Raw genomic sequence first — 21,728 nt, forward strand, 5'->3', positions numbered from 1 at the left:
GCATCTCCTGCAGACAGAGGGAATTAGAAAAGAACAGAATCCTCTTCCTGGCCAGTTTCTGTTCATGCACAGATCCAATCTGCCAGTATTGGTTAAAACTCATGGGCAATAACCCACCTTAACAGCTCCAGTGTGGAGGCAAGAATAAATAACATTTATGTTGGAAATTACATCAATGTAAAGCCAACATTCCCTCAACAGCATCAGAAATACAGAAAGACAGTGGGAAACAGAAATCAAAGTCCAGAATTTCTGGATATCTCCAGCAGAGTCAACTCTTAGAAGCTCAAAAGCAGAGATGCTGAACAGTCCTTAGCAGAAGCATTAATAAAAATAATCTATTTATGTGGTGGCTGAACACTAGAAAGCACGAACAAACCAAAGATATCCCCAAAAAACTCCCCCCTACCCACAAGGTGTTTCCATTCTTTAAAAAAACTATAAAAAGAAAAAAATCAAAATGAAAATAAATCAAGGTTATTTTAGTTCTTCCTTTCATGAGTTTCCACAATTCTTCCATGTTTTGGAAAATTATTTTTCTTGTGTCTTGTTGCAGTCTGAAAAAAAATTCAACTCATCTCCATCGGAGAAAACTCTGCATATCAACACCCATGCATGGAGAAATGGAAGTATTTTCACTAGGAAATACTGACTTTGATTGCATTAGAAAATTGAACCTGGTTTATTTCTTTGTCATTAATCATGGATGTGACCTTTTCGTTTTTGGATTATGTTCTGTTCACAACAGAAACGTTGGAGGGTCTGGAAGGAGGATTATTTGTTTTCACCAGAGATTCAGTCTCTACCCTTTATATCCCTATGTGGAAAAGCTCAGACTGAATGGAAAAACACCAAAGAAATGAATGACAATGACATTTTGTCCAACCTCCCCCAACTGGCTTGGTCTGTCACTCAATCCCATACCCGTGATATGGGATCCCATATTTTGATCCCATCATCATTTGCAGGCTGACAGTGTTCCCTGGCTCTCAGCTACCCCCAAACCATGCAAAGAGATTTAAACCACAGATGGAAGAAGTGAGTTCAGGATAAAAGCATGACATCCCACACCAAAAATTCTTCTTTTCATATTTAAACTGAATAACTAAAATAGCATTTTTAAAAGGCATTTGTAATGACACTTTCTTAGTCTTATTCCCCTGGTTAAAATGTGAGAGGTTTCTTAAACTGCCATAATATATTTATTTTATGGTGTTAAGAAATGTTATGGTGTTCCAACTATATCCAGGCTGCCCACATCATTCCCTCCTCCACTTCCATTCCCAATGAGACCCCTAAGGGATGAGCACAACCCTTTTTAGTGTTTTACCCCATAATCTCATTTATTCGGGGCCTGAACTTCACCTTAGGGGAGCAGTGCAATAGCGGAGTGACCTTCACACAGACAGGAGGTGGAATTCCCATCCCTGGAAGCTTCCTAAAATTAAACCAAGCCAGGGCTGGCAGCTCCAGGAGGGGCATGAACCCCCTGGGACAGGTTTAGGTGACCTCCAGACCAACCTCTCCTTCCACACTGGGCAGAGCACACAAAGAAAAGCAGAAACCACAGAATTTCTGCCTGCAAAGGCTGGGATTGGGAGATCAGGCTGTAATAGCCCAGCTCAAACTGCACCTGTAATCCTCAGGGAGTGACAGAGTTTTCTGCCTCCAGCAGGCTCTGGATGTGTGGCAATGTGCAGCTGGGTGGTTACACAGAACCTTTGTCCCTCACACTCTGTTCCTCCCCTATTCCAGAAACAAGGAGCAGTAAAACAGCACAACTCCCTTTTTTCCCCCCTTGCTTATGGTTAATATCTGTTTTGTAACACAACAGAGCCCTTTGAAGGGCCAGAAAGCTGTTCCTTATCTCCCCTGGTTTATCTTTACTAGGCAGTTTCTCTGACAGCACTGTTTTATCCTGTTCCAGAATAAATCACTTTCTGCAAGCACAAAGAAATGCTGAGCATATTTACAAAATAGAATCAGTCTCCCCATTTATCAGAAGGGCCTGTCATAATCTGCAAGACAAAAATCAGGCAATTTCAATCCCAGAAGCCAAGTTCTCAAGTGTTTATTGAAGATACTATTTTGAGATTTCTAGCGAAATTTTGCCACATCACAAATCTCTAAAAGTGTAGTTTCTGCTAATATTCTCAGGAACTTGGAGCTAACTTTTCCATGTGAATGTGCTTGATCTATGGCTGAAAAACTGACCATCCAAATGGACAGGTAGGGCATTCACCTACACTGAAACAGATTTCCCAGAGGTACCTGGCATGTTGAAACTATCATAGGAATATGATATGTCCATCCCAGAGCTCCATTTCTGAGAATCCAGCCCTGTCCAAACAAAACACCCACTAGACTGTCCAAAACAAACAAAGAAACAAAAAATCATTGGAGACTGATTGGCACAGATACCATCATGTCCATCACACCTCTATTCATTCACTTCTATTAAATGCAGCACCAGAAAATTTGCCTGTATTGAATACTTTAAGTTTGTATAGCAATGCCATGGATCCACTGATAACAAAGCAACCCCTTAAGGACAAAAATAACACCCAACAGATGAAGAACAGCACAGGGGACCAGCACAGAGGTTGTCCAAATCCAAAAATAAATGTGGAGTCAGAGTTCAAACCTCAATCCAGAATTCCTGGTCGTGGAGTATCAAATTTAACCTGCCTGACTCATTTTCCTGCAGCCCTGAGCTGAGGGAAAGGGGATATGGGTGAGTCCATAAATCTCCTTTTAAATCTGCTTTTATAAATTAATTTCTAAAAGCATTTACAAAGACACAAATGTGGCTGGGACCCACCTGCCTCCTTCTTCAGCTCCACAGATGCTTAGCATGTCCTTAAGATGACGTTTTGCACCTCAGCTTTTGCTTTGCACATGTTTCATTTGAGACTAAGAAACATGGGTTTCGTTTTCCAGCTCCAGAATCTATAGGTGCACAGCTTCACATTTATAGTCAGGAATATCTACATAAATAGAAATAGAAATAGAAATAATAGAACTATAATTAGTACATATATGAAGTAAACGTTATAGTAATTATAAAAAGAGACAAAACAGAAAGAGAGAGAGGGATAAAGCCAATTCAATGGGCAGTTTTTCAGCAAGAAAAAAACCAAAATTTGCTAGGTGAGTTTAATGACATTAAGTAGGCTCCCAAATTGGCAACTTATGTACAATAACTTAATGGTTTATGTGCATTGGAAGCAGCAAGTCATGGATATAATTAAAGACATAAATCTTACAGATATTTCAAATACATGCTGGCAACAGAAGATTGCTTGCATCCAAAAGAATCAATAGAAGAAAATACAGAAAAACAACCCCAGCACATACTTGAGCTATCACATATTACCACTTATGGCATAATGGACACCAGAAAGAATTCACAAAGATTTATTCATTTGCATGGGCGGATTAATTTATTATTTATTATAAAGATGAATCTGCAAATTAAATCAAAACTTTACTTCAATAACTGCTTGCAGTACTCTGTAGTTCAATATGCAGAATCAAAAGCAAAAATAGTGGGCATGCACAGACTTAATGAACATTTAAACAAAGATTAAAAACCCTGACAAACACTCCAACATTTGTACTATTATTAGCCTGTTGCTCAGTTTTCCCAAATAAAAAGTAATGGTGGTGTAAATCAAGAGGGCTCCCTGTCTCAAACCATAATCCATTTGCTTTGTTTGAAATTCCATCAGAGCTTGTTTGAAACAGGATCTCTTCAGAATCCTCCAGCAAAAGTAGTCTGGGCTGGAAGTTTTTAACAGGAAGCTTGGAAAACCTGCTAAATTTGTATGAATATCCTGTCAGAAAAATTCTTATTTATTAGCCTCTGTGAGCTTGTTCACATTATGGCAAATTTGGAACTTTGCCTGGCAAAATAAATGACAATTTCAAAATAAATACAGAGCTCTGGACGTAAGATAATAGAGGCACATCCCCCAAGGAATTGTCATTGCTGTGACAAGTGGAGCTCTTTCAGGTGTGCTGACCACCAGGGTGTCCTGGGGACAAGGAGGCCCGTGGGACCCTGGGGACATCGGGAAGAGCATTCCCAGCACGGCAGGGAGGGATTCTCTGCCCAGCCCTGGGGGCACATCTAGAGCAATTCTGCCCCTCTGCCCAGCCTTGGGGACACATCTGGAGTGATCCTGCCCCTCTGCCCATCCCTGGGGGCACATCTGGAGTGATCCTGCCCTTCTACCCAGCCCTGGGGACACATCTGGAGTGACCCTGCCCCTCTGCCCAGCCCTGGGGGCACATCTGGAGCAACCCTGCCCCTCTGCCAGGCCTGTGATCACATCTGGAGCAATTCTGCCCCTCTGCCCAGCCCTGAACAGAGACCAGAAGGGCTGTGGGGTCTCCTCCTTGGGGATATTCCAGAGTTGTATGGACACAATCCTGTCCATGTGCCCTGGCATGGCCCTGCTGGAGCAGGGAGGTGGCACCAGCTGAGCCCCTGTGGTGCCTTCCAGCCTGACCCATCCTGGAGTTCTGTGATTTACTTTGGTCCTTTCTATATAAATGCAAATTCCGGTTCCACCTTCAGCAGCACAAAGCCCCTGGCACTCTAAAGGAGGTTAAATCCAGTTTGGAACAAAGACTTTTTCTGGGACACAGGAACATCTCACAGCACCACTTCAGCGTGGGGCTAAGGCCTCCATCTCTGGTTGTGCTTGCAGAAAGCATTGTCTGGATGGAAGAGATCCAAATGAGAATAAACACACGGAGCAGTTGCAAATCGGTGTTATATGAAACATAAACATCCCTGATTTACGGTGTCCTACCTAAAACCTGTTTGCACTTAGCAAAAAGGTCAAACAGCAAAGGAGACTGAGCAGGAAACTGCTGCAGAAGTGAAGCTAAACATCATTGGCTGCGAGCGGGGCTGGGAGCACACAGGTTCTTCTTCAAGTCCTGTGTGACAGCCACGAGCAAGAAAAGACATTCATCTCTTTCAGAAGCATTTTCCAGGGTAAAGCCTCTCAGGTCAGACTGGAAGGCACCACAGGGGCTCAGCTGGTGCTACCTCCCTGCTCCAGCAGGGCCATGCCAGGACACGAGGACAGGATTGTGTTCGCACAGCTCTGGAATATCCCCAGGGAGGGACACTCCACATCCTCTCTGGGCAATCTGTTCCGTGCTTGGTCACTGCCCAGGGACAAAGTTCTGCCTCCTGTCCTGGTGGAACTTCCCAGGCATCACTTCCTGCTTGTTGCCTCTTCTATTTCTCAGCACCACTGGGCACAGGCTGGTCCCTGCTCTGACACCCAGACACAGGACCCAAGCTAACATCTGTTTAGAAATCAGGTTTATCATAATTGCAATGGCACAGGGAATAAGTCAAGAGCAGAAGGAGTGCCTTAGAAACACCAAAAAAGGAGTTAATGGATGTAGCACTTTGCTGAGAGTTGCACTTTTTGGCAATGGATACTATCCTCTTAGATTAAGGGCAGGAACATGGGGATTTCCTGTATTTTCCTATTTGCTCAAGGTGGAGAGGAATTGTGCAAACTTTGCAATTCCTCTTCACCAGTTTCACAAACAATGAAGTTACCAAGTGCCCAACAATGCTGTTTGCAAAAACATCATTGCACAAATTCTTTGTGACTTACATAGCAGATCACTCCTTTGAATCCACAGAGAGTTTTGTGCAACACATTTCTAAACGATTTTAAAAATGAGGGGAAAATAAGCATGATCTTAAAGAAAGGAATGAATATTGGTAAGCTAGTTGCAAGAACATCCTCCAAACCCTGCGTGCATGTTTAACACAGAGAAGATGTACTGGACCTATGTGAATCACAAAGACATCCATTTAGCTAAATATGCAATGATGTGTTACATATTTGGGATTTTCCAGATCTCAAAGTTGTTGTGTAAGGCAGCTCCACTAAAAAAACACCCAGTTACTGCTACTTCAGCCCCAGTGCTTGTCCCCAGAGCAGTGACAGCCCTGTGACTGATGAGGGCTGGGATGGTCCCAAACCAGGATGTGGTGTCCGATCCTCCGCTGCCTCCTGGGGTTACCTCAGGTGAACTCCCCACGTCACCTCCCCTCTGCAGCCAGCTCAGATTGCCACAGGTTTGCAGCCACACCCGGGGCTCTCCGGCGGGCGGGGAGAGCAGAGCCGCGGGGAGCGGAGCGGCCAGACCGGGCTCTTCCCCGAAGGGAGGGGAACATCCGTCTGCAAGAGGGGAACGTCCCTCTGCAGCGTGCCGGAGCGCCGGGGCGGGACGGCGCCGGGCATCCCATCGCATCCACCGCCTCCTATCGCATCCCATCCCATCGCATCCACCGCCTCCCATCGCATCCCATCGCATCCCATCCCATCGCATCCACCGCCTCCTATCGCATCCCATCGCATCCCATCCCATCGCATCCACCGCCTCCCATCGCATCCCATCGCATCCCATCCCATCGCATCCACCGCCTCCTATCGCATCCCATCCCATCGCATCCACCGCCTCCCATCGCATCCACCGCCTCCTATCGCATCCCATCCCATCGCATCCACCGCCTCCCATCGCATCCCATCGCATCCCATCGCATCCCATCCCATCGCATCCACCGCCTCCCATCGCATCCACCGCCTCCCATCCCATCGCATCCCATCGCATCCCATCGCATCCCATCGCATCCCATCGCATCCCATCGCATCCCATCGCATCCACCGCCTCCCATCGCATCCACCGCCTCCCATCTCGTCGCATCGACCGCCTCCTATCGCTTCCCATCGCATCCACCGCCTCTCATCGCATCCACCGTTTCCCATCGCACCCCATCACCTCCCATCACCTCCCATCACCTCCCATCGCCTCCCATCGCCTCCCATCGCCTCCCATCGCTTCCCACCCCCTCCATCGCATCTATCCCATCACCCTCGCATCCTCCTCCTCCTCCCGTCCCGTCCCTGGCCGTGCCCGCCGTGCCCTGCCCAGCCCCGGGGCAGGGGGAGCGGCCCCGCCCGGCCCCGCCCGGCCCCGCTGCCGGAGCTCCGCACCGCTCTCCGCTCTCCCGCTCGCTCCGGTGAGTGAACAGCGGCGGGGACAGGGAGGAGGGAGCCGGGGCGAGGGGAAACGGGAGGGATTGGAGGGATTGGAGGCTCCTGGGAGCTCGCTCGTCCCGGCTGAGGCTGCGGCGGTACCTGAGCGCAGCGAGGGGAGAGGGGAGGGAAAAGCCAACAGGAGCAGCACAACTCACCAGCAAACACACTCCGCTTCCCATAACTCTCGCTCAGCATTAATTGGGAGCCCTTGGCAGATTCTGGCTGCTCCTTACCCGGCGCATCCCAGCCCAGAGCAGCAGACGGGAGCGTGGAGCAAAGGGTCTCCCAAACCAAGGGAGGGGCAAGCCAAGCTAGAGAAAAATCCCAAAAGTGCATCAGTAGCCTGCAGGGAGCTCAGGCAGCTTTCCTCCCCGGAGGACACTGGTCCAAGCTGCAGATCAGCGGCTCCAAAAGTTCCAGGTCTGTCCCCTGTCCCCGGAGCACAGAAGAGTGGCTGCGGGTCAGAGCAGCAAGGGCCAGAGCACGGGGGGATGTTCAGATGGAAATGGAAAGGAAGGGAAGGGAAACATGGATAAAGTCCAGATTCTCCATTGTACTTAATGGCCACGCTTGAATTACAATGGTTCGGGGGAGTTCCTGTCAGCCCGGAAAATATTTATTTTTTTGTTTCAAGCATCTTTCTGGTGAGGGAGGGGAAGGGTACATGGCTGGGAAAAACAGGCAGGGAGGGGTTGGTTCCTCGTTTTAAGGGAGAACAGTGGCTTGGCTGAAGAAAGAGGAAGAGAAGGAACTTAAACCCTCATGCCCCTCCTCACCCTCTTCTGAAAACAATTGTGCTCTTGCGAGGAAAAACCCTAAATGCATTATTTTCATACACATCTTTTCTCAAATGAAGCCCAGCTCATGCTGAGGGGGTTGACCCTATAGCAGGGACATAAACTGCCCTAAACCTTATCCCATTCTTGCTGTGGCCTTGCCAGGCTTTCCTTCACAGACAGGAATGATGGAGAGGAATGGGAAATCTTGGATAAGATGTTTTCTTAAGTTTTTACTTGCAAGGCAGCAGGCACTCTCACTGTAAGAGACCCTGTGTCCCTCTGTCATCCAACAAAAAACATTAAAGCTACCTGGAAAAAAAGGGGGGGGGCTTGTTTAAGTCAGATGTGTATTTCTAGAAAGGAAAAGCTTTGTATTTTAGATGAGTTATTGCTAAAATATGAAGGAACTAATCAAATTATCACAGCAAGTTCACCAGATGTTTGAAGAGATTGAAAATAGGGGTTCCAAATTAGAGATGAAAAAAAAAAGTGATGCAAAATAAATTTTTCCGTAGCAGGGTTTACTTTTATTCCCAGTACAAAGAGACAGTGACTCCCCAAACCCACTAGAATTTTTTAATCTGGGCATTTTTGTGATGGTTTTCATACAGTTCCAAGGCACCAAAAGTTCACTTGAGCTGAATACAAGTATGTCACCAAAGAGTTTTCATAGTGGTCAACCTCACCACTGAAAGAACTCCCAACTCTTACTCACATACATTGTTTTTTACTTTTGTGAGTAGTGATTTCCCAAGCCACTTGGAAAGAACCAGATCTTGATGTCTGAATGACAGGGTGAGTTACATTTTAAAAAGTTAATTGTATTTCTGATGCAGAGGGATTAAACCCACCATTGTCAGAGGTTGGAGTCAGTACACAGTACACAAGGTGGAGTCCAAAAAAAATCAAGGTTTTTCTTTGCTGTCCTTTTAGGAAAGATGTCCTGTTAGACTGAGTTGGGATAACAGTTCCAAACCCAGAATACAAAGGCACCACTGCAGCTGCTCAGCTTTGAAGGAACCAGATTCCTGGGAAATTCCCCTTTGTTTATATGGAACTTTACAGCACACAGGTTTGTTTATTTATTGCATCAAAGGACTTTTCTTCTATTACAGAAGTGATTTCACAGGTCTGGCACCTATAGCAAATTCTGCTTTTTACAGTAATGGAGTAAACACAGCACAGCAGCACTTATAGGAAATTACATTTAAATACTGTTTGCTAAGAGATCCCATTGATGATCAAATAGTTGATATTGTTAATGTTTAAACTAGCAGGGTAAATTAATACCATATCTGGAAGCTCTGGGATTCTAGTCAAGACAACATTTTTCTCCAATCTCTTGACAAAATAATCCATATTTGGAAAATGCTACCACAAGAACAAGACTGGATTTTGTTATGGAAAAACTGACATTTAGAACAACTTTAACTAGAAAATTGAACTGCCGGAAGAGGAGTTTCATGGAAGTCTGAGCTTACATTTGGAAGGCCAAAACATTCTTTGGAATGTGTCCATCTTCTGTTAGCTCTTTTTAATATTCATGGAATATAAGCCAAGTGTTAAAGAGAGTTGTTAAAAAAATGCCAGCCAGAGTCAAAAAAGTCTGTATCTATCTCCTGGTAACTTCAGGTTAAGGCTGAAATTTAAAAATAATAAATTCACTTAGAAAAAAAAAGAAAGTAAATACAATGGGGTGTAGAATATTGTTTAAGCAGCTAATAATGCTAGTTGAAGGATACTGAACCTACACTTCCAAACTGTCCTGGCTGGACTGAGAATTGTCATTTGAGTGGAAACAACAGGCAGGTTTACCAAGTTTTTTCATTTACTTTTTATCAAAAATATTCCTTGAATATTGGCAGGAATTGCATAGGGATTGTCCCCCTACAGAGAAATAAATTAGTTTTGAGAGGGAAATTGATCAAATTTCTTTCAACAAGTCAAGAATAATTTAGGGAAAAAAAACCACTAGAAATAAAAAAGTCTCTTAATCATCACAGAGTGAGTAATGGCCATCTGAATTAAAATCTCACTTTCTGCCTTGAGTTTAGTCTGATGAACAAGAACTTTTCTCTTTGCAGCTGTAATTTCTTAAAAACCTATCAGCAAGAGATGTGCCAGTTGCTAGAAACTCACTCCCACTCAGTCAGGGCTTAATGGATTGCACCTGCACTAATGAGGCACCGAGGCATCCCCTCAGCATCTCCCAGCAGATCCTTCTTCCTTGGAAATGTAATACAATAACAAACCGTGATTGCTGAGCCTCCCTGTAGAAAAATCTCTTCACAGACAGCAAAAATTAAAGAGGCATTTCACGGTGAGGTCAGGGTTTAGAATTTCCACAAAACAATTCAAGGTTTTGGGCTGGTTTTTTTTTTAAGTCGGTCTTAGTGAACTTTGTTTCAGTGTAATTAAACTGTGCAAATATTAAACCCCATTTATTCATTATTATTACTTTCCTCTGCTGGAAGGTGAGTTAGAGATAAGGAACTACATCAGTGGCTCCTGAAGAAAGGGCACATTAACCTTCTTTGGAGCAGGAGTACCCCAGATCAGCTCTGCAAGTTGCTTCCTAAATCCTGCCCTATCCAACCACAGCAGAGCTCAGGAGAAAGTCTGGGAAGCAGTGAACACCATTTACTGCATTCTGCTGTTTTATTCACAGAATCCCACAATTCTTAGGGTTGGAAGGATCTCTGGAGATCATCCAGTCCAAGCCCAAATGCAGTTCATATATTCCACATGCAGCCAAGGAGAGCTGTCTAACCAGGCAGCTTTCTTTGCTGGTATTTTTTTTTCAGTTGAAGACTCAATTAAAGTTGCTTTTTCTCCCTTTATTTTACCATACATTCAAATAGAAATATGTGGGGGTGAAGATCACTCGTTCCAGGTTCTTACATCAGCTCCTTGCCTTGACCATACCTTGTAAACTTAAACACTGGAATGTAATCACTCTCTAGACAAGCTGGTTTCACATCCATGGAGTAATTTCTGTCCCAAACACCCATGGAGTAATTTCTGTCCTCATTTTCAGGAGATGCTCGAGGGCTCTGGGACCTGTGAGCAGCTGCCACAGAGGAATTGTCCTGGCAGAGCCTGAAGGAATCTGGGATCACAGCACTCCCCAAGGTGCTCCTGTCTCCTCTGCCTATGGATGCTGCTGGCCCCAAGGACACAGCTCCTCTCCCAACACCCACCGGTGAGTAAAGCCCAGGAAAGAAGGAATTTGACCTCTCATAAGGAAGCACAAATCATTTAAGCTTAAACCCCGATTACTGGAATAAAAAGGATAGTTAAATGAAGTATTGCATCATTGAATTTCAATATGAAATCCTGATTATTGAACCAACTGTTGCACTGTGTTGCTCTGGCCATGTTTAGAGTTATGAGGGTGAGTACATCCTCAATGTTAGTTGTGTAAATACTTTGAGCAAATATATTTACAGTCTCAATTTCCTTCCTTATTGCTTTAAGAGATTTACCAGAACCTAAACAGACAAGCTATGAAATGGCACAAAATGTGTGTTGCCCTCACAGACATTTTTCACCAATGGAATGGAGGCAGAATTTGGTCAATTGATCATTTGTTATAAGATATAAAATACTATTAAGCAATTCTGCACTATAGATCAATACACGAAGTTGGCAGTTGGGAAGCAAAAGATGCTTATTAATCCTGAAAAATCCTATTATTTTGCATTTGATCTCAAATAAGCCTGGCATCATTAAATGTTTGAAATCTGTGTGAGCCTAAATTGTGTAGGAAGAGATTACTCATTACCTATAATTTGAATGACTGCTTACTGACTGCCAACTGCTGGATTCTCAAGCTGTCAGATGGAGGTTGTAAATAAGCACTGGCTTGTTTAAATTATCTAGTACAAAATATGTTAATATTGCTTTTTGATACCACATTTTAAATTGGTTTGCTAATATAGAGTTTATGTTATGGTTCATCATCAGCTGTTTAATGAGATATAAAGAATTAGAGCCATGAGGAATTAAATTTCTTCTTCAGATTCTGGGGTCAGAAATAGATGAAGCTCTATGAAAACTGTTTGGGATTGGTTAGTGGGGTTTCATAAAACACAAACTGTCTGTCTGTAAAATGCTGTAAAAAATTGTTATTTAGGAAAGCCCTAAAAGTGCTAAGCTGAGGCACAAATTAGCTTTATTATCTTATTACTACATTGACTGGTATGGTTTTTTCTTTTCTCTAGTTCTGGAAATAAAAATCCCCAGGCGACCCAACACGTTTTCATCCAGGAGTGCACACCATGACTGAGCGTCCGAGGCCTGGACGTGCACTGCGATTCTCTCTCTGTGTGCCACAAACATGTCCAACAACACTACAGGGAACTCCAGCAACGCTTCCTCAGCTCTGCTGGGGCTGTTCCTGGGAACCATTTCCCTGATCACCATCGTCATGAACATTTTGGTGCTGTGTGCTGTGAAAACGGAGAAGAAGCTGCAGACCGTGGGGAATTTATACATCGTGAGCCTGTCCATCGCGGATCTGATCGTGGGGGCGGCCGTGATGCCCCTGCACATCGTGTACCTGCTGAGCCCCGAGTGGCCCCTGGGGCTGCCAGCCTGTTTGTTCTGGCTCTCCATGGATTACGTGGCCAGCACGGCCTCCATCTTCAACCTCTTCATCCTGTGCATGGACCGCTACCGCTCGGTGCAGCAGCCGCTCAAGTACCTCAAGTACCGCACCAAAATGAGAGCCTCGCTGCTCATCCTGGCCGTGTGGCTGCTCTCCTTCACCTGGGTCATCCCCATCCTGGGCTGGCACGTCTTTGCCAACAACGGGCAAAGGAGGGTGGCCAGGGACAAGTGTGAGACCGAGTTCTTCCAAGTCACCTGGTTTAAGGTGGTGACGGCCATCTTCAACTTCTACCTGCCCTCCCTGCTGATGTTGTGGTTCTACTGCAAAATCTTCAGAGCTGTTCGGAAACACTGCCAGCACCGAGAGCTCACCAATGGATCTTACTGGTCTGCCGTGGAAAAAAACGTGCATCAGGCCAAGACCAAGGACGAGAAAAATATTTGCCATCAGAAGCAAATGTTAGGTGTGAACAGCCCTGGCGCAGACGAGCAGAACTCCCCAAAGCCCCAAAGAGTGGAGGCAGAGCTTCATTTCAGCCATGCTGACAAGGCTTCCAAGGCACTGAGCAATGGGAAGGTCCCGAAGTGGAGCTGTTTCTCTCTCAGCACAGCCAAGCCCGAGCCTGGCTTGGATAAAGCAGGGAAGAAGGGGGTGTGTGCCACGAGAAAAGCCGGGAACAACGAGCAGCCCGACAGCCAGGACAGTGACTCCAGCGTGGCATCCGACAACCACACCTTCACTGAGGTCACGCCCCGAGCAGAGCAGCCCAGCCCCCCAGGAGCCTGCTGTCCCCAGGGAAGGACCGAGCGCAGGGATTCCAGGGGCCTGACGCTCCTGAGGAAAACGTGGCACACCCTGCACAGCCATCCCAGGAGCAGCCACCGGCACGGCAACAGGGAGAGGAAGGCAGCCAAGCAGCTGGGGGTCATCATGGCAGCCTTCATGCTCTGCTGGATCCCCTACTTCGTGCTCTTCATGGTGGTAACCTTCCACGACCACGAGCAGCTCTCAGAACTGCACAGGTTCACCATCTGGCTCGGCTACATCAACTCCACCTTGAACCCATTCCTCTATCCTCTCTGCAACCACAATTTCAAGAAGACTTTTAAAAAGATCCTTCACATTCCTTGATGCTGCTCTGGGGTTATGGAGCTCAAGTGCAGCTCAGGAGTTCAAGCAAACAAAACGTTCCAGTGTCAAAGGATGGGTGCAGTAAAAGACTCTGCCAAACTGTAATCTATAAAGAAGTGTTAGTAAAAGTGGGAAATGTGCATTTGATAGTTTTAACACATTTGAAGAGCAACTTCGGATCAAGAATCTGAAAAATTCTAGGTCAATATATGAACTGTTACAGTGTTGTCATTTGAGATCACCACTTCCATCACAGAAATGGAGATACAAATAGATGTTTTCAGCGATTATAAATTATTCAGCTACAGAAAAGGAAGAAATCACATTTCTGTGATTAGCCAAAAGCATTTTTTTTCTTTCAACTTACTCCATTAAAGACATTGCTTGTGAAGTGACATTTGCAAGTGGAGGCACTTTGCACAGTCAAAGAAAGAACTTCCAACTGTTTTAAAAAACTTCCCTATTTATTTATATCCTCCTCCAAATCACAAACTTTACATCAAATGTCAAGTTTTAGTGTGTATCCTACTGTATCCCTTTGATATCGTGCTTATATTAACTGTACATTATCTTTGCTGGAAAAAAAGTACAATTTTTATGTCCCAAAAGAATTTCCATGCTTAATACACTCTCACCATCTGCTTTAGAAGGGTGTGCTGCTGTTTCTAGACTTGCAGAATATAGCTGATTATACATGAAATATGTTTACCTTTTCTACCCTTTTTATTTAATTGTATTTCATAAATCTTGCTGTCAAATATTTCAGGAAAAAAAAATAGTAAAAGAATACTCAGTGTTGGAAAAGAGACCAAGAAGATGTTGAAGTGCAACTGAAAGCTGGGCTGGCTTTGATGTTACAAAGAAAAAATAAAATCCTCTCATTCCTTTTGTTGTGCTGATGCATTTCCCACATCCTGAACACTTTCTTAACTGTATTTAAAGAATTCAATATTAAATGAAGCCCTGATATATCTGCATTTTAATAAAACTGGGAAATGTGCTAAAGGAATAAACTTAAATTCAGTCTATTTCAGTGTATTATGCAAGGTTCAGAGATTGACTTTGCTTTCAAGTTGCACACAGGAAAAACTGCAGTTAGGAAATTTAAATCTAGGAGAAATACGGCAAAATGCAGGGAGAGAACATAAAACATAAAAATTCATTGCAGAATTCGGACAACTTTTTCACTGCAGGAGGAACAGCTGCACAAGAAGTAAAATGCACCTTTTTTGAGTAGAGAACAGAAGCTTTTGAAACACATGCTCTAATCCCTGGCCTTTACAAACAATTGCTGACGTTCACAGCCATTAAATTGTTTTTTTCTATTCTGATTTGCAACAGCAACTCTGGCCAAAATGGATGGTAATTTAGATGATCCCTGAGGAAATAAAAGTCAGCAACAGTTATTAGTGCTGAAAAACACATTTGCCCATGCACTGCTGGGAGTTATCAAGAAATCTGTCCCGTTGATCATGAAAATTGCCTTTTCTGACCTTAAAACGTACCAATACATTACAAAAGCTCAGCAAGATCATTGAAAATTATTTAAACGATCATTGAAAATGGTTTAAAAATGATGGTGACTGTAAGAAAAAACCTTTTGTAAAAATAAAGAACATTCAAACAGATTAACACAGGAAAATAAAGCTGCCTGAATATTTTTTTTATTTCAAGTCATTTTACCCGTGATCTTTGTGTAACCGTGTTAACAGCAAAGACAGTGGATTTATGATAGCCACATTTTATAGCTATTAGATAAAACAGGGAAATGGGATAGTGCCTAATTTAAGAAACTTAAGAAATTAAGAAAATTTCTCAGTTTATTTCACTGAGCGGGCAATTCCAGTGGCTCTGGATGAGAGGGAAGCAGAGGAAAACAAATTACGGTAAGAAATGGAGAAGCCTCCCACCAACGTGAGGCCAAGGCTCAAGAGAATGTTTCAGGCGTGGTTTCCTGCAAATATTTTCAGTTTTTTCCAGTTCACAACTAAGGTCAGAGGACACGGAGCTTCCAGCAAACACAACGAGAGTCTGGGGACTTCTCGGCGATGTTCTGGGACGGAGGTGTGCTGGGAGTGGACGTGGTTTTGCAGGCGCAGAATTCGGGAGTTGCTCTCGGAGCGTTGCCCGGGCCGCTGGGGACATCTGCTGGGACAGGAGCGAGCCCGGCACGCTGCAGCAGCAATTTTCACCGCGCCTTTCCCCGTGTTTCCAGGAAATGCCGCGGACAGGAGAGGAAACATGAGCGCAGGTGCACATTCTGGCCCTTTCCTACCATCCATAATAACCGCACTACATTTTGTGAGGGCTCTGCCGTGTGAAGGGGACGCTGGAGCAGGACACGGCACGGGACACACGGCTCCGAGTGCTGCGGGACACGGACCCGCCCGCGCCGCGGCTGCGCCGGCCTGGCCCGAGGTGAGGGATGCAACCGAGGGCGGGCGGACACCGCCGCATGCCGCTGGGACCGGGACCGAGATCAGGATGGGGACGGTGTCCAGGTCTAGGACCGGGATGAGGACGGGCACTAGGACGGACCCTGCCCGCCCACCGCGCCTCATGATGTCATCACCCCGCGCCGCCCTTCTCGTCACGTGTGCGCAGCTGGGTGACGTCACCGGTGTGCGCCGGCCGGCGATGCGGGAAGTGCGGAGTGAGCGGCGCAGCTGGTGAGGGGGAGTGGGGATGGAGCGGGTGGGTCCTGCCGGTTCCGGGCACTGTCGCGATCCTGGCGCTGCCCCCGCGGAGTCACAGCACTGGCACTGTCCTTGTCCCTGCCGGATCACTGTACCGGCACCGTCCCTGCGCTGTCCCTGCCGGGTCACAGCACCTGCACTGCCCATTGCACTCCCCGCGGTCGGTGTGTCCGGGCTTCAGCCGCCTTCCGGAGCTGCAGTCAAACGTAGATGATGCTGAGGCTGCTCCGTGCCGAGTGGCCGGGGCCGGGTCGCTGTGCGGGGCCGGTCCCATGTCAGTGTGCGGGGATGGTGCCATGTCCATGTGCGGGGTCAGTGTCGGTGCTAGGTCGCTGTGCGGGGCTGGTCCTGGTCCCGTGTACGTCCTCTGTGGGTCCCGTGTCGCTGTACGGGGCTAGTCCCATGTCAATGTGCGGGGATGGTGCCATGTCCGTGTTCGGGGTCGGTACCGGGTCGCTGTGCGGGGCCGGTTCCGGTTCCGTTTAGGTCCTCTGTGGGTCCCGTGTCGCTGTGCAGGGCTGGTCAGTGTCAGTGTATGGGACCGATCCTGGTGTCGGTGCCGTGTCGCTGTGCGGGGCCGGTCCCATGTCAGTGTGCGGGAATGGTGCCGTGTCCATGTTCGAGGCAGGTCCCGGTCTCATGTTGCTCCTCTGTCAGTCCCGTGTCCATGTTGGGTCCCGGTGTCTGTGCCGTGTCCTTGGGCAGGGCCACTCCCGGTGCCGGGCCCGTGTGGCTGTGCGGGGCCGGTCCTGTGTCCATGTTCGGGGCCATGTCCCGGTGCCGGTGCCGTGTCCATGTTCGGGGCCATGTCCCGGTGCCGGTGCCGTGTCCATGTTCGGGGCCATGTCCCGGTGCCGGTGCCGTGTCCATGTACGGGGCCAGTCCCGGTGCTGGTGTCGGTGCCGTGTCCCTGTTCGGTGTCGGTGCCGTGTCCCTTTGCCGTAGCCCCCGGTCTCTCTCCGTTGCAGGGTTCCGTAGCAGCCATCCGCAGCCCAGCCATGGCCAGCGCGGGCGGGGATCCGGGCCGGGCCGCGCTCTCCAAGCTGCAGTTCGCTCCCTTCAGCAGCGCCCTGGACGCGGGATTCTGGCACGAGCTCACCCAGAGGAAACTGAACGAGTACCGGCTGGACGAGACCCCCAAGGTCATCAAGGGCTACTACTACAATGGTAGGTACAAACTCAGTGTTTTACCGGGTCGGGTTTCTCCTGACGCTCCTCTGAGCATCTGACATATTTCAGATGTTTTGCTGAAACACTAGAAAGCGTGGCTGTGAATTTGGAACGTTTCACTATGTTTAACAGCAACAACAAAGGGAAATAACCTGAGTATTTCAGTTTGAAAGGAGCTTTGTTGTTGCTTCTTTTCTCCAGGTGATCCTTTGGGTTTGCCAGCTCGATTGACACTGGAGTTCAGTGCCTTTGATATGTAAGTATGGGCTGTGGTTTACCTTCATTTGGGTGTGAAGACACTTTCCTAGCATAAAATTGATACATTAATTAGAGAAACTCTACATGAGAATAAATAAAATTTTAATGAACTTTGTAACAGTGGAGAGACTGCTTCGAGTCACAAAAAATTAACTGCTTTTGGCTGAATTTAAGATACTCTGAATTCTCAGATTCACTCACTTTCTGCATCTATGTTTATGTAAAATACCAATTTTTTCCCCCTTTTCCTCGGCTTTTTGAATTAGGGAGGCTTCCCTTGTAGCTTTAGTTAGGATTTCAAATAGTTTTTACAATCCTTGGTTGTTACACTGTAATCTCTTCCAAAGTGTTTATCTGCTATGACTGGAAAAATATCAGGTTTTGAGAACAGTGTTAAAGGAGGCAATGAAATCAATCAGAGCTGTAAATTAAAGGAATATTGTAGGGGTTTTACCTAATTTGTCTCAAAAATGAAATGCTGTTTGCAAACAGGTGATGATGTTAAAAACTACAGAAGCTGTTCGGATGAGTTTTAAACATCAAATTTTAACTAACTCTTTATGTGAGTACAACACTGACAACTAAGCTCAGCCCAAATCCCATTTGTCATGGGTGGCTTCTATTTGATCAGAATTTAAAAGCTTCAATCCCTGATTTAGTAAAAAATGCAGATGCCAGATGTATTTTTGAAGCCATGATGGAGATGTGTGTTTACAGTGGTTATTGTTCCATCAATCCACGTTCTTAAAGATGTTTTCCTTAGAGGTGGTGTTAATTTTATGGCTGTGCCTCATCATTTGGTAAGTGAAGTTTGCACCATAAGATGGATACTGCAGATGATGACTGTGTTAATGCCCAGAGTTTTCCTTCTTTTTTCCAGGAATGCTTCAATACCAGCACGTTGCTGTCCTGCTTTTGGAACGTTGTATAACACCAACACTTTGGAGACTTTCAAATCCTGTGATAAGAAAGCACTTCTGGACAAGGAAGCAAATGAGGTAAGATTTAAAATCAAATCACTGAGTGTTTCCAAATCCTTTCTACCACTTGAAGTGCTTTACACTCTGCCCCAAATTTGGAGATACTCCAGTCCTGAGTAGCCTCAGGATTTAGCTTATTCTGGAAGAGTTTGATGTTTGCCTTTTAATGTTCTCTACAAGAGAGTAGAACCTAATTTAATTAATGATAACTACTTTGACTTGGAGAGCTCCATCACATTTTAAGCTCTACAATGCTCTTGGAGCTGCCAGGGACTTGAATTCTGTAGAGCACATTTTAAAAATTTGCCTTCATACCCAAAGAGCAGCAGTGCCTGATTTAAACCTCAGACTACTGCAATTTATCTGTGTGACAAAGAGATGGGGAAGCTCCAGAGCAGCAAGAAGTCTGAGATAAAGCAAGAAAAAGATGGCCTGGAGGGGCTGGTGTGCCTGCACTGTCACCAGTTAATTTCATGTCATGGCCTGGGGAGAGGTGAAAGCCAAATTTAAGATGCTTTACTTTGAGCAGTCCTTGATTCCTTTAATTAATTGCCTTGAGTAACAAAGTTTTCATGCATATCTTCACTCCAAACTAGGAATATTTTGCATTCCTGTGGCCTCGTAATTCCCTCTTGTCTGACCTTTAAAATGCTTTTAGCACAGATAATACTGGACAAATTCAGTTAGAAAAGATCACAGTGAATGTTTATTTGCATACTTTAAAGGTAGCTGGAAGAGTTACAGATTATTGCAGCTGTTCTCATGTTCTCTGGGTGTTTCTCTGCCCTTTTTCTTCCTTCCTGTCCCCTCAATCCATGGCAGATCTGGGAATCAATCAAATCTGGAGCTGCTCTGGAGAACCCAATGCTCTTGAACAGGTTCCTGCTGTTGACATTTGCAGTGAGTACAGATTATTTGTGTCCTCTACTTGTAGTGGAAGTAGCAAAGTGATTTCTTTTTAGGAGTATTAATATATTTTGCATTAATAATAATGCTTCATTAATATATTTTTATATTTTTTTCTACCATTGTATAAGATCACTTGATGGTAATCTTAGATTCTTTATAAAAATCTTTACAGGTGAACCTGTAAACTGTTACAGATACCAGTAAAATAGAGCAGCTGTTTAATATTTAATAAATTCAAAGTTTTACTAAATACTCCAGCTAACAAAACCTGAAGGATTATACACACATTGTCTGTCTAAATCTTAAATTAAAACATATACAGAGAATGGAAGTCTTTAGTATTTTTATGATCTTCTAAAATTATTGTGAGGTAAAGATCCCTGTGGTTCCCATGGTTAAAATCAAACCATTAATTAGAATTACTATTATACAATTTACTTTGCTATATCTGTTTATTATGTAACTTTACAATTTTTTTTCCCTAGGATTTAAAAAAGTATCATTTCTATTACTGGTTTTGCTACCCTGCTCTCTGCTTCCCTGATGGAATTCATATCACTCAGAAACCTGTGTGTCTTGGGGACAGGTTCTCACTGAATCAGGTATTCAAAATCCTAAATACTGTGAATTCTGCAATACTGAGAACTTCTGTGAGCTTTAAAACTCAGTATTTTTGGTTACCATAAACTGAATTAATTGGAGACTCTAATTTCTTTTTAAATCTTTGCTTTTTTAAATTTCCATGTTGTTTTTTTGTTTACCTTTTGTTCCATGATTATTTAAATTGTCTCAGTTTAGATGCAGATATGGCAAGCAATTCTTGAAGAGGTGATTATGCTAAGCTATATAATATATATTTATTTTTGAGATACATATGTTAAGCTGTATATAAGAATTAAAATTCATGTGTAGTTATGTATATAGCTTTGGTTTTGAAAGTCACTTGAAAGAAATCTTTATAAAGGGGCATCCCCTGAGTGAGCCAACTCATCATTATTAATAAAATGCATGATTAGACAAGAAAAATAAATAAATTTTTAAGTTTTTTTTAGGAGAAAAGTTAAACTAGTTTTAGTTTCTTTCATATTAAAGTGCAAAATTGTTAAAATTGTTGGTTCAGTTGTCTTCTCACCTCCAGATTCAAGCTCTGCAGAAAGCCTATGATGACCTTTGCCAGGAGGAGGGGGTGACAGCCCTGCCTTATTTTTTAATTAAGTATCATGATAATTCTGTCATGATATCCCTGCTGAAAAGGTGGGATGGCTTCTTTCCAGACCAAGGAGAAAAGGTGATGAGAATTTTATATCATTTTATATAAGGAAATGTTTAATCTGTGAATGGTTTGGCACTCTAATACTGAGCTGGGCACAGTGGTTGTGTGTGGAGGGTGTAAAGTGATTTTTATGCTGTTTTCTCTTTGATTTATTCTCTTGCTGGCTTGTGCCCTTTCACCTTTTGCTCATCCCAAAATCAGTGCAGAATTCTGGGTTGGGAGCAAGGCTTCAGTTGCTGGGCTTCCCTCAGAATTGTGTTTTTAAGGTAATAAAGGAACATTTATTGCAGTGACATCCAGTGCCCCTAAAGAGACCAAACAGAATAAATTTCACAGCTGTGGCAAAAGCTTGACTAAAACCTGGTGTGACCATAGATTAAATATTTATAAATATGCAGAATGGATGTGTAGGCCTGCCTTGTCCAGAATTTTTATTTTAAAATGCCAAATAATCTTTGCATGACTGTGGATAGATGACTTCTCATGTAGAATAATTTGATTTGCAGGTGACAGTTGGAGTTTATGATCCCTGTAATTTATCCCAGTATCCAGGATGGCCACTGAGAAACTTCCTGATCCTGGCAGCCCACAAATGGTATCTATTTTATTCTTTCCCACCAAGATTATTTATTGGTTGATATTAAATGAGATATTTTTCTCCCCATGGCATTTCACTCATACCACCCACCTGAGATTTTGCTTTTTCTCTTTACATTACCCACTTGGAGTGATTCTGATTTTGTGCATTATTCTTTTTTATATTTCTGTCAGTCACAGATTCCTGTTAATCCTATTCCTCACATGGATGCATGCACCTGGAAATGCCAGCTTCACACCC

General features: G+C 44.6%; 2 protein-coding genes and 1 long non-coding RNA gene across 12 annotated transcripts in view; 2 read left to right on the top strand and 1 right to left on the bottom strand.

Moving 5' to 3' along the window:
* The window catches only part of LOC148222515 (uncharacterized), a 30,183-nt gene extending 22,757 nt beyond the window's left edge, over positions 1-7,426 (bottom strand). For 4 of the 8 annotated variants that reach the window (XR_015806115.1, XR_015806114.1, XR_015806108.1 and 1 more), the window contains exon 1: positions 2,822-4,435. This is a non-coding gene — a long non-coding RNA (uncharacterized LOC148222515). Of the gene's footprint in view, positions 1-2,821; positions 4,436-5,648; positions 6,897-7,037; positions 7,138-7,237 lie in introns of those variants that run through there. The other 4 variants (XR_015806113.1, XR_015806111.1, XR_015806112.1 and 1 more) reach the window with 4 other exon arrangements.
* On the top strand, positions 7,008-15,277 carry HRH1 (histamine receptor H1). The gene is made up of 4 exons (XM_014869760.2): positions 7,008-7,063; positions 8,795-8,933; positions 10,899-11,063; positions 12,085-15,277. Exon 4 carries the CDS (start codon positions 12,201-12,203, stop codon positions 13,602-13,604), a length of 1,404 nt encoding a protein of 467 aa, XP_014725246.2. The 5' UTR covers positions 7,008-7,063; positions 8,795-8,933; positions 10,899-11,063; positions 12,085-12,200; the 3' UTR covers positions 13,605-15,277.
* A 925-nt stretch (positions 15,278-16,202) lies between these two features.
* Positions 16,203-21,728, top strand: part of ATG7 (autophagy related 7) — an 80,506-nt gene continuing 74,980 nt past the window's right edge. For 2 of the 3 annotated variants that reach the window (XM_088171687.1, XM_088171688.1), the window contains exons 1-8: positions 16,203-16,273; positions 17,269-17,467; positions 17,672-17,726; positions 18,609-18,726; positions 19,531-19,608; positions 20,103-20,219; positions 20,738-20,905; positions 21,397-21,485. In XM_088171687.1, the coding sequence (XP_088027813.1) occupies positions 17,299-17,467; positions 17,672-17,726; positions 18,609-18,726; positions 19,531-19,608; positions 20,103-20,219; positions 20,738-20,905; positions 21,397-21,485 (794 nt within the window). In that variant the 5' untranslated portion in view covers positions 16,203-16,273; positions 17,269-17,298. The remainder of the gene's footprint in view (positions 16,274-17,268; positions 17,468-17,671; positions 17,727-18,608; positions 18,727-19,530; positions 19,609-20,102; positions 20,220-20,737; positions 20,906-21,396; positions 21,486-21,728) is intronic. The other variant, XM_014869761.2, reaches the window with a different exon arrangement.

Source organism: Sturnus vulgaris, chromosome 11 (genome assembly GCF_052056855.1).
Source record: "Sturnus vulgaris isolate bStuVul1 chromosome 11, bStuVul1.hap1, whole genome shotgun sequence".
NCBI classification, from domain to species: Eukaryota; Metazoa; Chordata; class Aves; order Passeriformes; family Sturnidae; genus Sturnus; species Sturnus vulgaris.

Excerpts from the sequence above, each read along its gene's own strand:
- HRH1 (XM_014869760.2), top strand. The coding sequence starts at position 12,201 with ATGTCCAACAACACTACAGGGAACTCCAGCAACGCTTCCTCAGCTCTG.